This window comes from Eleutherodactylus coqui, chromosome 1, assembly GCF_035609145.1.
Source record: "Eleutherodactylus coqui strain aEleCoq1 chromosome 1, aEleCoq1.hap1, whole genome shotgun sequence".
Lineage (NCBI taxonomy): Eukaryota > Metazoa > Chordata > Amphibia > Anura > Eleutherodactylidae > Eleutherodactylus > Eleutherodactylus coqui.
Genome location: NC_089837.1, coordinates 55,780,899 through 55,795,984, shown reverse-complemented (window position 1 = coordinate 55,795,984; position 15,086 = coordinate 55,780,899). Strand labels below are relative to the sequence as shown.

The 15,086-nt window shown below is 42.0% G+C and overlaps 1 protein-coding gene across 4 annotated transcripts in view; it reads left to right on the top strand.

Annotated features, from left to right (window-relative positions):
• The window catches only part of RCAN2 (regulator of calcineurin 2), a 78,432-nt gene that overhangs the window by 44,520 nt on the left and 18,826 nt on the right, over nt 1-15,086 (top strand). For 3 of the 4 annotated variants that reach the window (XM_066596304.1, XM_066596314.1, XM_066596322.1), the window contains 2 exons: nt 14,340-14,513; nt 14,688-14,859. In XM_066596304.1, the coding sequence (XP_066452401.1) occupies nt 14,340-14,513; nt 14,688-14,859 (346 nt within the window). The remainder of the gene's footprint in view (nt 1-14,339; nt 14,514-14,687; nt 14,860-15,086) is intronic. The other variant, XM_066596331.1, reaches the window with a different exon arrangement.

Sequence of the window (15,086 nt, the reverse complement as noted above, 5' to 3'; positions counted from 1 at the left end):
GCTGGGGTGGTAAGACTGGTGACATCGCTGGGGTGGTAGGACTAGTGACACCGCTATGGTGATGAGACTGGTGACACCGCCGGAGTGTTAGGACTGGTGACACCGCCTGGGTGATAGGACTGGTGACACCGCCTGGGTGTTAGGACTAGTGACACCGCCGGAGTGTTAGGACTGGTGTCACCGCTGGAGTGTTAGGACTGGTGACACCACCTGGGTGATAGTACTGGTGACACCGCTGGGGTGATAGTACTGGTGACATCGCCGGAGTGATAGGACTGGTGACACCGCCGGGGTGATAGGACTGGTGACACCGCCGGGGTGATAGTACTGGTGACACCGCTGGGGTGATAGTACTGGTGACACCGCCGGGGTGATAGGACTGGTGACATCGCCGGAGTGATAGGACTGGTGACACCGCCGGGGTGACAGGACTGGTGACACCGCCGGGGTGATAGTACTGGTGACACCGCCGAGGTGATAGTACTGGTGACACCGCGGGGGTGATAGTACTGGTGACACCGCTGGGGTAATAGTAGTGGTGACACCGCATGGGTGATAGTACTGGTGACACCTTACTTTATAAAGAATTGAGATGTAGATGAGTTAAGTGAGATGCAGTGCAGATGAGTTTATCACTGGACTAAAAGAAGCAAAATATACTCATTTCTGCTTGGACTTTCAGCAGTCTGTCTCATATCTATCTATTGATCTATCATCTCATATCTGTGTCACGTCTCTCCCTGTTGCTCTCGTTCCCTTACTCACTTGCTCTCTCGCCTGCTTCCCTATATTTCACACTCACTTTTTCTTTCTCTCATTCATTCTTGCTCATTCTCTATCACTCGCTCTTCTCATTCTTTGTCTCTCTTACTCTTTCTTTCTCCAGCTTTCTCACTTGCTCTCTTTATCACTTTGTAGCGCTCTCCCTGCTGTGTCTCTCTCGCTCTCTCACACTCTCACTGTTGTTCTCTCACTCCATCTCCATCCTTCCCATTTCTTTACCCTCTCTCTTGCTTTCTCTCCCTTGTTCTCTGTTGCTCTCTTTCCTCTCCCTCTTGCCTTCATTCTCGCTGTTTCCTGCACACTTTTTCTCTTGCTCGCTCTCTTTTTATCACTTTTGCTCCCCACTCTCACTCTCATTGTCTTGCTCTCTTTCTTGTTCCCAATCTCTTTCTTGCTTTCTCACTTTTTTCTTTCCCTTTCTCTCTCTCACGCCTGTTCTCTTCCTCTCTTGCTCTCTTTCCTCCCTCCCTCTCTTTCTCACTTGCTATCTTTCACTTTCTTGTCCATTTTCACTTTTGCTCTCTTTCTCGCTCATCCTTTCTCTACCACTCTTCTTCTCTCTCCTTCTATCTTGCTTTCTCTTGCTCGCTCTCACTCTCCTGCTCTTTTTTTCTTTTATTTGCCCTCGTTCTTTCTCATTCTCTCACACCTTTTCTCGTTTGCTCTCTTTCCCCCACTCTTTCACTCTCACTCTCTTTCTTTCTCGCTCTTTCTCACTTGTTGTCTCTCACACTCACTTTCTATCACTCGCTCACCCTTGTTCCCTATCGCTCACATTCGTTCTCGATTTCAATCTCTTTTTCTCTCTTCCTCGTGTTTTCTCGATATCTTGCGCTCTTTCTCCAGCTCACTCTCTCTTGCTGTGTGTCTCTCTCTTGCTCTACCCGGCTGTCTCACTCTCTCGCTTTGTGGCTTGCTCTCTCTCTGTCTACAGTCTCGACCCTACTCGTGATCTAATGAGCGCCCCCTTATTACCTGCGGTACGGCCATCCTTCTCCCCGCACCTGCGTCCCGCAGGCTTCCCACCATCCTCTCCTCCGGATTACTATTGTCTTGTTTTGCGCAGGTCCCAATGAGTAGACTATTGTGATTCATCTCTGCCCACCGCTTGCACATGGCTGACATGCTATACATAGTCACAATGGCCGTAGGGGACGCCATTCATTCCTTTGGAGAGTTCCTGCATGCAATGAAGTAAATATATACTCCCCCTATTGTTCATGAATGAGCGTAGTATGGCGCCGTTCAGCTCGCTGCAGACGTGCTGTAATTGTGTCATGATCGGCCCCCTCATCCCAGTGCTTTTATGAGTAAGCTAATTACTCAGTAACTACAGAGATTATCACAGGGCGCAGATATAGAAATATACTGTACTGACTCCGGGGACAGAGGAATGGTGCCAGCTGCATTGCAGGACCTTGCCTCTTTCCCCCTTCCAACATGAGGACCCCAAGGGTGGCCTCACATGGGCGGATATGCAGAGCATAGAGCCCATTGATGTCAATGGGTTCATTCACATTTCCCTTTTTGTGCGCGGAAGATAATAACGCAGCATTCTCTACTTTTGTGTGTATTTGCGCACCAAAGGTCCCCATAGAATTCTATGGAAGGATCGCCAATGCGAGCGGAATACGCAAGGAGATGCGCACTACGCTGATTAATACTGCAGGAAAAAGAACACGACTGGAGCTCGTTAGGCGAAATGCCCATTTAAATCGGGGCGTGGCTGTGTCAGTGTGCAAAAAGTACAGTACAATACGCCGCTACACGTGCAAAAAGCCTCGTTCATAGCACAAATATGTTGCGCACAATTGCACATACGCCTGTCTAAAGCCATCCTTAGGCCGGGCTCACGAGCCTATAATTCGCTGCATGCTGCGTGTGAGAGACACGTACGCAAAGATGCAGTAAGTATGCAATGATATGCGTACTTCCTGCATGCTATGCACTATCTTGGCTTGTATGCCTGCGTAATACAAACATGCTGTGGGGGGTTTCACGCGTATGTTGCGCAATTCTAGTGTGTGGTGATATGGGAGCATATGGCAGATTGGTACAGCGTATTATGCATGCAATACCTGTGCATACGCTCATATGAGCTCCGGCAAAAAAAACCTTGTAGAGACTTAAAGCAGTTTTTCGAAAGTAAGTTGTGAGCAGGGAATGGGTTAAAATGAAAAACAAAGCCATAATCACTGCTCAGAGATCCTCCCCGTGCAGTGCAGGAACCCTGACCCCGAAGCTGTAGTCCCAGAAGAAGCTGCAGCAGTCACATGACTTTTATTGTCCGCGTGACTACTCAGCCAATCACAGGCTTCGCTGGTCATGTGCTGTTCATGGCAGTATCATTATATCAGCAGAAACCAGTGATTGGCTGAGCGGTCACCTACTGCAGCTTCCTCTTCGACTGGAGCAGCAGGGATCGGAGGGAAGGGGGGGGGGGGTGTTATAAGTTAATAGCTTATATCTCAGGTGGGGTAGTCATGAGTTAGTATCTAATGTCCGAGAGGTTATTAATTAATAACTAATGTCCCAGGTGTTCTTGGGGGTTGTAATTAATATGTAATGTCCCAGGAGGTCTAAGGGGTTTGAGTTAATACGGTATGTAATGTCCCGAGTAGTCTAGAATCGTTATAAGTTAATAGCTAATGTCCCAGGTGGTCTACAGTGCTTCTGTGATAACATTTAATGATCCAGATGGTCTAAGGGGGTTTTAAGTTAATATCTAATGTCCCAGGATATCTAGGGGGATTGTAAGTTAATATCTCATGTCCCAGGAGGTCTAGGAGGATTACAAATTAATGTCTAATGTCCCAGGGGGTCTAGAGGGTTACAAGTTAATATCTTATGTCTTAGGTGGTCTAGTTGGGGACATCTATGTATGGCCACCTCTCCAATATTTGGCTGCAATAGGGAGTCAGGTATGGTCTCTTTGGAGAAGTGGGATGGTGCCTCCAGTAGCACTGTGTCTAACATTGTTGGGGGCCCCTTGGGCAGTACTGTAGAACCGTCCCTAAATGCAGAAGAGTAGGGTTAGTCAGTAAGTTTAACAGTTGAGGTTTTCAGAAAGCACATTTTGACTCTTACTCAAAGGCCCACCTCAACTGGGCAGAGTGAGTTCAGCATCACCAGGAGCATCTACACTATGTTGATAAATGGAAACGGAAACTATCTGGTATGTACGGTGCAGCGACGTTTTAGGAGACCTCGTAACCTGACAGAACGTGGACAACAAAGCCTTGTATGAGCTGTGAAGGCATTATGAACATCGTCTACCGAAACAATCACTCTGGAGATCTCTCAGGCTATTAGAACATCCATCAGCACCAGAACCATCCATAGGGAATTGCTTGCGAAGGGTTACCATTGATGAGCGGCTGCACACGAACCCAACAACACAGCAGTGAATGCACAGAGGAGCCTGCGATGGTGCGTGGAGCGTCGTTCTTGGACTGTTTTGAGTGGAAGCACAGCCATCTTTGTTTCAGATGGCCGCACGTGGGTCTGACGGGTTCCTAGAGAGCGGTTTCTACACGATTGCATTGTCCCAACAGTGAAGTTCGAAAAAGGTTCTGCTAGGGTGTTTCTTTTGGGAAAGATTAGGGCCATTGATTATAGTGAAGCCCACCCTCAACGTCAATGGGTATGGTGTCATCCTGGGCAATGTGGCATTACCTACCCAATGGCAAAACTTTGGTACAACTCCATGTTTCTACCAAGATACCCAAGTACCGTGTCATACAGCACACAGTGTTGAGCCTTGGTTTGAGGAGCATAACGTCTGCGAACTTCATTGGTCAGCCCAAAGTCCGGATCTCAATCTAATCGAGCATCTTTGGGATGAACTAGACTGCCGTACCTATACACGTCCAACATGCCCATCATCCCCCCATCAACATCTGAAGCTCTTCTCGAGGAATGGAGGCAAATCTCTCAACACATCTATCAGAATTTGGTTGACAGCATATCTAGGAGGCCTACTGCAGTCATTGAGGCCAAAGGTGGCCCAACACCGTATTGAAAAATATGAATAAAATCGAATGTCATCACCTCTGATGTACATCCCAATACTTTTGTCAACATAGTTTATAATGGACACCAGTCAGCATGCAGATGCACTGCACCATAGAAAAGTTAAGTAATACAAAGGCTAAAGTTGCACAATGACTTCAGTCTCTTCTAGCCCCATTATAGAGTATGGTGACTACTTTGTGTAGCATGCCCTACAGTTCTTTCTCCAGCCTTGCTGATAGCATCTACATAGTTATCAGCAGTTTTCTAATGTCCCCCCCCCCCCCCCCCATTATGTTCCACCCGGCGAAATATGGCTCACAAGGAAAAGCAGAGACTTTGTACAAGGCGGACCACTGAAAAGTAGCTTTCATAAAGAGTGTGGCGCCGCACTACTTTTCTGTTGCCCATCATGTCTGAGAAACCACATATTATGTATCCTATTATTTTTCTTCTCCTCCACATTATCAACCAAACGTCCCCAGAACAGAACATTGCCTTTAATTGCTGCCAATGCCGAGGCTCATAAGCGGCGTGCCGCAATCGTATTTTAATGAAGTGATTAGGAGCGTGCCTGGCGAGACCGTCCTCTGATTAGCATTCCGTTATTTGGATTACACAAGCTGGAGCTGCAATCACTGACCTGCATGCCGCCTTATTGCCATTCAGAACATGGTGTCGTCCGCGCTTCCTCCCCGCTGAATCGCCTTCGCCGCACACATCTTTTGCATGTAATCAGAGAATGTGATTCATCAGACCTGGCACCTTCTTCTATCACTCTGCAGTCCCATTGTAGGCACTTTCGAGCGCAGTCTGACTAGTCTGCGGCCGCACCGCAAGCTGCGATACCCCTTGTGATCTGACACCTTTCTATCATCGCCTGCCATAACCCTACCAGCCATTTATACTACCGTATACTCACAAACATATCCATGCATACGTGAAAACACGCACACACTCTCTTCAAGGGCCACTATCGTACCTGTACGGTCTCTATCGTAGGCACTCTCCCACACTGTGCGCATACTGTATGCAGCACCCATATAGCGGTATACGGTACAGTGTTGGTCACACTTTGCACATACTGTATGCAGCACCCATATAGCGGTATACGGTACAGTGTTGGTCACATGTGCACATACTGTATGCAGCACCCATATAGCGGTATACGGTACAGTGTTGGTCACACTTTGCACATACTGTATGCAGCACCCATATAGCGGTATACGGTACAGTGTTTGTCACATGTGCACATACTGTATGCAGCACCCATATAGCGGTATACGGTACAGTGTTTGTCACATGTGCATATACTGTATGCAGCACCCATATAGCGGTATACGGTACAGTGTTGGTCACATGTGCACATACTGTATACAGCACCCATATAGCGGTATACGGTACAGTGTTGGTCACATGTGCACATACTGTATGCAGCACCCATATAACGGTATACAGTACAGTGTTAGTCACACTGAGCACATATTGTATGCAGCACCCATATAACGGTATACAGTACAGTGTTAGTCACACTGAGCACATACCGTATGCAGCACTCATATAACGGTATACAGTACAGTGTTAGTCACACTGAGCACATACTGTATGCAGCACCCATATAGCGGTATACGGTACAGTGTTGGTCACATGTGCACATACTGTATGCAGCACCCATATAACGGTATACAGTACAGTGTTAGTCACACTGAGCACATATTGTATGCAGCACCAATATAACGGTATACAGTACAGTGTTAGTCACACTGAGCACATACCGTATGCAGCACCCATATAACGGTATACAGTACAGTGTTAGTCACACTGAGCACATACCGTATGCAGCACCCATATAACGGTATACAGTACAGTGTTAGTCACACTGAGCACATACTGTATGCAGCACCCATATAGCGGTATAGGGTACAGTGTTGGTCACATGTGCACATACTGTATGCAGCACCCATATAACGGTATACAGTACAGTGTTAGTCACACTGAGCACATATTGTATGCAGCACCCATATAACGGTATACAGTACACTGTTAGTCACACTGTTGCAGCATTAATGCAGATTTCCCTTTCTTTGCTACGCCTGCCGCTGCTGTTTCATCGCCTCTTGCCATTGCAGTTATTAAATAAAAAGTCAATTAATTGTCCCCTTACGTAGTTCTTGCAACATAAGTACCGTAAGTGGGACCAGTTTCTCCATGGGTAATCTGAAAAAAATCACTTGTGGAGCCTCAACCCCAACAGCGTCTGCAGCGACGGCAAAATGAGCCGAGCGGCAAGCTGCTCTGGAATACAAATTGCTAGATTAGGGCATTTTACTCGGGTCACGTGCATCAAGGTTTCATATAGTTACCATAGCGATGGCGCATTCACTAAATGCCCGCGTTGGATGGAAATTAAACGGTTAGTGCTTCATTGATACGACCAGACATGCATATTAAGGCCTGAGCAACAAAATATCTGCCAGGCATTGGCACATGCCTTGAGTGATTCAGTGGGCTTCATGGGGAAGGAAGTTACAAGTAATCACAGCGCCCTGTGATCTGAAGGGAGACAATGTTTACATACAGCTGTTATACTAGTTATATTCTTGTACATAGGGGGCAGTATTATAGTAGTTATATTCTTGTACATAGGAGCAGTATTATAGTAGTTATATTCTTGTACATAGGGGGCAGTATTATAGTAGTTATATTCTTGTACATAGGAGCAGTATTATAGTAGTTATATTCCTGTACATAGGGGGCAGTATTATAGTAGTTATATTCTTGTACATAGGAGCAGTATTATAGTAGTTATATTCTTGTACATAGGGAGCAGTATTATAGTAGTTATATTCTTGTACATAGGGGCTGTATTATAGTAGTTATATTCTTGTACATAGGGGACAGTATTATAGTAGTTATATTCTTGTACATAGGGGGCAGTATTATAGTAGTTATATTCTTGTACATAGGGGACAGTATTATAGTAGTTATATTCTTGTACATAGGGAGCAGTATTATAGTAGTTATATTCTTGTACATAGGAGGTAGTATTATAGTAGTTATATTCTTGTACATAGGGGGCAGTATTATAGTATTTATATTCTTGTACATAGGAGCAGTCTTATAGTAGTTATATTCTTGTACATAGGAGCAGTATTATAGTAGTTATATTCTTGTACATAGAAGGCAGTATTATAGTAGTTATATTCTTGTACATAGGGGGCAATATTATAGTAGTTATATTCTTGTACATAGGAGGCAGTATTATAGTAGTTATATTCTTGTACATACGAGGCAGTATTATAGTAGTTATATTCTTGTACATACGAGGCAGTATTATAGTAGTTATATTCTTGTACATACGAGGCAGTATTATAGTAGTTATATTCTTGTACATACGAGGCAGTATTATAGTAGTTATATTCTTGTACATAGGGGGGCAGTATTATAGTAGTTATATTCTTGTACATAGGGGGCAGTATTACAGTAGTTATATTCTTGTACAATGGGGGGCAGTATTATAGCAGTTACATTCTTGTACATAGTGGGCAATATTATAGTAGTTATATTCTTGTACATAGGAGGCAGTATTATAGTAGTTATATTCTAGTACATAGAGGGCAGTATTATAGTAGTTATATCCTTGTACATAGGAGGCAGTATTATAGTAGTTATATTCTTGTACATACGAGGCAGTATTATAGTAGTTATATTCTTGTACATACGAGGCAGTATTATAGTAGTTATATTCTTGTACATAGGGGGGCAGTATTATAGTAGTTATATTCTTGTACATAGGGGGCAGTATTACAGTAGTTATATTCTTGTACAATGGGGGGCAGTATTATAGTAGTTATATTCATGTACATAGGGGGCAGTATTATAGTAGTTATATTCTTGTACATAGAGAGCAGTATTATAGCAGTTACATTCTTGTACATAGTGGGCAATATTATAGTAGTTATATTCTTGTACATAGGAGGCAGTATTATAGTAGTTATATTCGTGTACATAGGGGGCGGTAGTATCGCAGTTATATTCTTGTACATAGGGGGCAGTATTTTAGTAGTTATATTCTTGTACATAGGGGCAGTATTATCGCAGTTATATTCTCGTACATAGGGGGCAGTATTATAGTAGTTATATTCTTGTACATAGGAGCAGTATTATAGTAGTTATATTCTTGTACATAGGGGGCAGTATTATAGTAGTTATATTCCTGTACATAGGGGGCAGTATTATAGTGGTTATATTCTTGTACATAGGTGGCAGTATAATAGTAGTTATATTCTTGTACATAGGGGCAGTAGTATCGCAGTTTTATTCTTGTACATAGGGGGCAGTATTATAGTAGTTATATTCTTGTACATAGGAGCAGTATTATAGTAGTTATATTCTTGTACATAGGGGGCAGTATTATAGTAGTTATATTCCTGTACATAGGGGGCAGTATTATAGTGGTTATATTCTTGTACATAGGTGGCAGTATAATAGTAGTTATATTCTTGCACATCGGAGGCAGTATTATAGTAGTTATATTCTTGTACATAGGGGGCAGTATTATAGTAGTTATATTCTTGTACATAGGGAGCAGTATTATAGTAGTTATATTCTTGTACATAGGAGGCAGTATTATAGTAGTTATATTCTTGTACATAGGGAGCAGTATTATAGTAGTTATATTCTTGTACATAGGAGGCAGTATTATAGTAGTTATATTCTTGTACATAGGGAGCAGTATTATAGTAGTTATATTCTTGTACATAGGGGACAGTATAATAGTAGTTATATTCTAGTACATAGAGGGCAGTATTATAGTAGTTATATCCTTGTACATAGGAGGCAGTATTGTAGTAGTTATATTCTTGTACATAGGGGGCAGTATTATAGTAGTTATATTCTTGTACATAGGGGCAGTATTATAGTAGTTATATTCTTGTACATAAGGGGACAGTATTATAGTAGTTATATTCTTGTACATAGGAGGCAGTATTATAGTAGATATATTCTTGTACATACGAGGCAGTATTATAGTAGTTATATTCTTGTACATACGAGGCAGTATTATAGTAGTTATATTCTTGTACATAGGGGGGCAGTATTATAGTAGTTATATTCTTGTACATAGGGGGCAGTATTACAGTAGTTATATTCTTGTACATAGGGGGCAGTATTATAGTAGTTATATTCTTGTACATAGAGAGCAGTATTATAGCAGTTACATTCTTGTACATAGTGGGCAATATTATAGTAGTTATATTCTTGTACATAGGAGGCAGTATTATAGTAGTTATATTCTAGTACATAGAGGGCAGTATTATAGTAGTTATATCCTTGTACATAGGAGGCAGTATTATAGTAGTTATATTCTTGTACATACGAGGCAGTATTATAGTAGTTATATTCTTGTACATACGAGGCAGTATTATAGTAGTTATATTCTTGTACATAGGGGGGCAGTATTATAGTAGTTATATTCTTGTACATAGGGGGCAGTATTACAGTAGTTATATTCTTGTACAATGGGGGGCAGTATTATAGTAGTTATATTCATGTACATAGGGGGCAGTATTATAGTAGTTATATTCTTGTACATAGAGAGCAGTATTATAGCAGTTACATTCTTGTACATAGTGGGCAATATTATAGTAGTTATATTCTTGTACATAGGAGGCAGTATTATAGTAGTTATATTCGTGTACATAGGGGGCGGTAGTATCGCAGTTATATTCTTGTACATAGGGGGCAGTATTTTAGTAGTTATATTCTTGTACATAGGGGCAGTATTATCGCAGTTATATTCTCGTACATAGGGGGCAGTATTATAGTAGTTATATTCTTGTACATAGGAGCAGTATTATAGTAGTTATATTCTTGTACATAGGGGGCAGTATTATAGTAGTTATATTCCTGTACATAGGGGGCAGTATTATAGTGGTTATATTCTTGTACATAGGTGGCAGTATAATAGTAGTTATATTCTTGTACATAGGGGCAGTAGTATCGCAGTTTTATTCTTGTACATAGGGGGCAGTATTATAGTAGTTATATTCTTGTACATAGGAGCAGTATTATAGTAGTTATATTCTTGTACATAGGGGGCAGTATTATAGTAGTTATATTCCTGTACATAGGGGGCAGTATTATAGTGGTTATATTCTTGTACATAGGTGGCAGTATAATAGTAGTTATATTCTTGCACATCGGAGGCAGTATTATAGTAGTTATATTCTTGTACATAGGGGGCAGTATTATAGTAGTTATATTCTTGTACATAGGGAGCAGTATTATAGTAGTTATATTCTTGTACATAGGAGGCAGTATTATAGTAGTTATATTCTTGTACATAGGGAGCAGTATTATAGTAGTTATATTCTTGTACATAGGAGGCAGTATTATAGTAGTTATATTCTTGTACATAGGGAGCAGTATTATAGTAGTTATATTCTTGTACATAGGGGACAGTATAATAGTAGTTATATTCTTGTACATAGGAGGCAGTATTATAGTAGTTATATTCTTGTACATAGCAGGCAGTATTATAGTAGTTATATTCTTGTACATAGGGAGCAGTATTATAGTAGTTATATTCTTGTACATAGGAGGCAGTATTATAGTAGTTATATTCTTGTACATAGGGGGCAGTATTATAGTAGTTATATTCTTGTACATAGAAGGCAGTATTATAGTAGTTATATTCTTGTACATAGGAGGCAGTATTGTAGTAGTTATATTCTTGTACATAGGAGGCAGTATTATAGTAGTTATATTCTTGTACATAGGGGGCAGTATTATAGTAGTTATATTCTTGTACATAGGGGGCAGTATTATAGTAGTTACATTCTTGTACATAGGGGGCAGTATTATAGCAGTTATATTTTTGTACATAGGTGGCAGTATTATAGTAGTTATATTCTTGTACATAGGGGGCAGTAATAAAGTAGTTATATTTTTTTCATAAAGAGCAGTATTTTAGAAATAAACGTTTTGTTTGTCACCGCTTTTTAAATTAATTTGACAAATGGTTCACCAATACATGTGCATAAATTGATTTTTCTTTTTCACAAACTCTTTTTATTTCTCCAGAATATAAATATTTTTAATATTATTTCGGTGGTACAAATGCTGCTATAGCCTGCAAGATAGTGTCAAATGGTATATATTACGAACGTAGATAACCCACTAGTACTGAAAAAACATATTCTGCATAGTTGTCAGGACAGCAGATGAATGGCCAGAGCAGAAGGACGTTTAGAGTAGAATATAATTGAATGTGAGGGTAGGATTTGTTGTGAATGACATTGCCACTTAGCTTTGACATGTTTACTCTATAATTGATCTTGCTATCAATTGGGACTGGAAGTGCACTTTCGGAGCTACTCTTACTGACAGATTAGAAAAGGATCAATGCTTCATGCCTGTCATTAGATGCTATGGTAACTATGTAGGTATATGTATCTCTATATGGATTTGTACAAAAATAATATTACAGCTTCTAACCCAACATAATTGTTCTTCACACCAACACAAGTACCCCAAGTGTGTGCTGTGCTTCCCTGTGCCAGGCGCAGAACATGGCGCAGATGTACTGAAGGGAAGGTCAGACTTATCTAGAGTGATAGTGATTGTTTGCTTCCTCCGGGACCTGTAAATATCAGATGCAGGCGCTGGCAGAGCTGGTATTTAGTGGCGCTACGCTGATAAGTGCCAACACAACAATTTGACATTTCCATCCTGGATGAGAACCTAAATTTTACCGCTTTCCTAAATGTTCTCAGCCATCAGCTGACGCGTCTGGTAGACGTAGTCGAGCCGTGACTTAACCTTTCCACCTTTATTATTGTATGAGAGTACTGTGTGATTTAGTAAATTACTGCCCCATCTTGGCTCATCAAGATTGGAAATTCAGATGGGAAGTAGAAAACTTGTCTTTGAACTGTCTTACGATTCCACATGAAGATGTCCTGTAGTTTGTTGGTCCAGACTGTCCTTGCTATCCATTGAGTTAGTGGTAGAGAAAGTCCCTGGTGTCTAGTGGCTTTGTGGCTCAGAGAGTACTTGGTGTCTCGTGGTTTTATGGCTCATGCAGTCTGTGGTGGCCAATGGTTTGTGGCACAGGTTATCCTTGGTGTACATTGGTCTATTAGCCCAGACAGCTACAGGAATTAAGTGACCTGTTCCCCAGACTTCCCAGATTGGCTTTTGGTTGTCATTGATTTTGTGGCTCAGGCAGTCTCTGGTGTCTAGTGGTTTTCTGGCTCAGAGAGTCCCTGGTGTCTTGAGGTTTTGTGACTTAGGCAAAGCCTGCTGTTGAAATGCTTGCTGTCCAGAGGTTTTGTGGCTCAAACTGTTAGTGGTATCCAGTGGTGTTGTGGTTCACTCAGATCCTGTTGTCCAGTGGTTTGTGGCTTTGGTGCTCCATAGTGTCCAGTAGTTTATTTGCCTAGGCAGCTACTTGAATTAAGTGACTTGTTCCTCCAGAAACTCCCAGATTGGCTTATCCCCCAACACTATTTTCCATGGTTATTATCCCTGGAACCACAAACTTTGTAGTTCAGGCGGTCCCTGTTGTCCAGTGTTTTTGTGGCTCAGACAGTCCCTGCTGTCAAGTGATTATGTGGCTCAAGAAGTTCCTGGTGTCCAGTGGTTTTGTGCTCAAGAAGTCCCTGCTGTCCAGTGGTTTTGTGCTTAAGAACTCCCTGCTGTCCAGTGGTTTTGTGACTCATGCAATCCCAAGTGATCAGTGGTTTGTAGCTCTGGTGATCATTGGTGTCCAGTGGTCTGTCGGCCCGGTCAGCTACTGTAACCTGGTGCTCCAGACACTTCTAGCTTGGCTTAGTCCACCAACACTTTTCTGTGGCCATTTGTTATCATAGACTTTATACCTCAGACAGTCCCTGGTGCCTAGTGGTTTGATGGACAATACCATTACTGGCTTTAAGTAGCCTGGCACTCCAGAGAGTCCTCAATATCAATAGCCCTGTAACAGATTCCCAGTGGCTTTGTGCCCAGAACTGTTTCAGTACCCAGTGCATGATAGCCAACTCATTCCATTGACTTGGTGGCCAAAACTGCCCATGGTCTCCAGAAGTTTGTAGACCCAGACAGTTGCTAACACAAAGCTCTTCTAGTTGTATTCCCTACTGGTTGAAATTAATGAGCCACGAAACAAGAATTTCTTGCTATTTAGCAAATATTAGACATATTAACTTGGTCAGACAGGCCTCTTGGGCTCTGCCATTGCCAGGTAAGAGGTGCCAAAGTATCCCCTCAAGTGCAGGATATCTTATACTAGTCATACACAATTCCATGTACTCATCCTGAGTTTTTTCCATTTCTATGCCTATGTCTCTTTCACAGCGGCTCTCATCTTGCTACTCAGTTGCTAAGAGGGCCAAAGGGTCTAGACAGTTATTTAGCTTCTACAGCATACTAGGTTTTTACCCCAGAACCCAACCTCTACTGACACAGATACAGTTTGTATACTTTTGAGTACTTGTGTGCTGTGAGTCAGCTTTAGAAATTTTTGCTTTTTTCTTTTGCTACAGGAGAAATTCGAGGGTCTTTTCCGAGTGTATGATGACTGTGTCACTTTACAACTTTTCAAGAGCTTCCGAAGAGTACGAATAAACTTCAGTAACCCTAAGGCAGCGGCGCGGGCAAGGATAGAGCTACACGAGACACAGTTCAGAGGGAAGAAATTAAAGCTTTATTTTGCACAAGTAAGTATATTACATCACTTCAAGGTTTTTTTTTTTCCTATGGAAATTTTGGAAAATCTAAAAGATATTTTCCTTAAGTCGATCTCTCGGTGTTCGTCCTTGACTGATATTTTTGCGTTATGTTAAAACTTTGCACACAGTTCGCCTTACATGTTTCTGTAATGTCACACGCAGGTCCAAACGACAGAGACAGACGGAGACAAACTCCACCTGGCACCCCCACAGCCTGCTAAACAATTCCTTATCTCTCCTCCTGTATCCCCTCCAGTTGGTTGGAAGCCTATAGATGATGCTACACCAGTAATCAATTACGACCTCCTTTATGCAGTTGCTAAGCTAGGTCCAGGTAAGCACTGGAACGTTTACTTCTGCTAAGGTAGCCTGTCTAGTTTAAGTGGGACACAAGGTCTGCTATGTGGGTCAGATCATGGGTAGGATCCTCATACAGCTCCGGAGGGTTCGGAGAGTAGTATAAAATGCTCCGCGGGGGCGGTCACTAATGAGGGAAGGCAACAAATAAAATGTGACAACCTCCTCAATCGATTGCACAACCTGACGTCTGCAAGGCTGTAG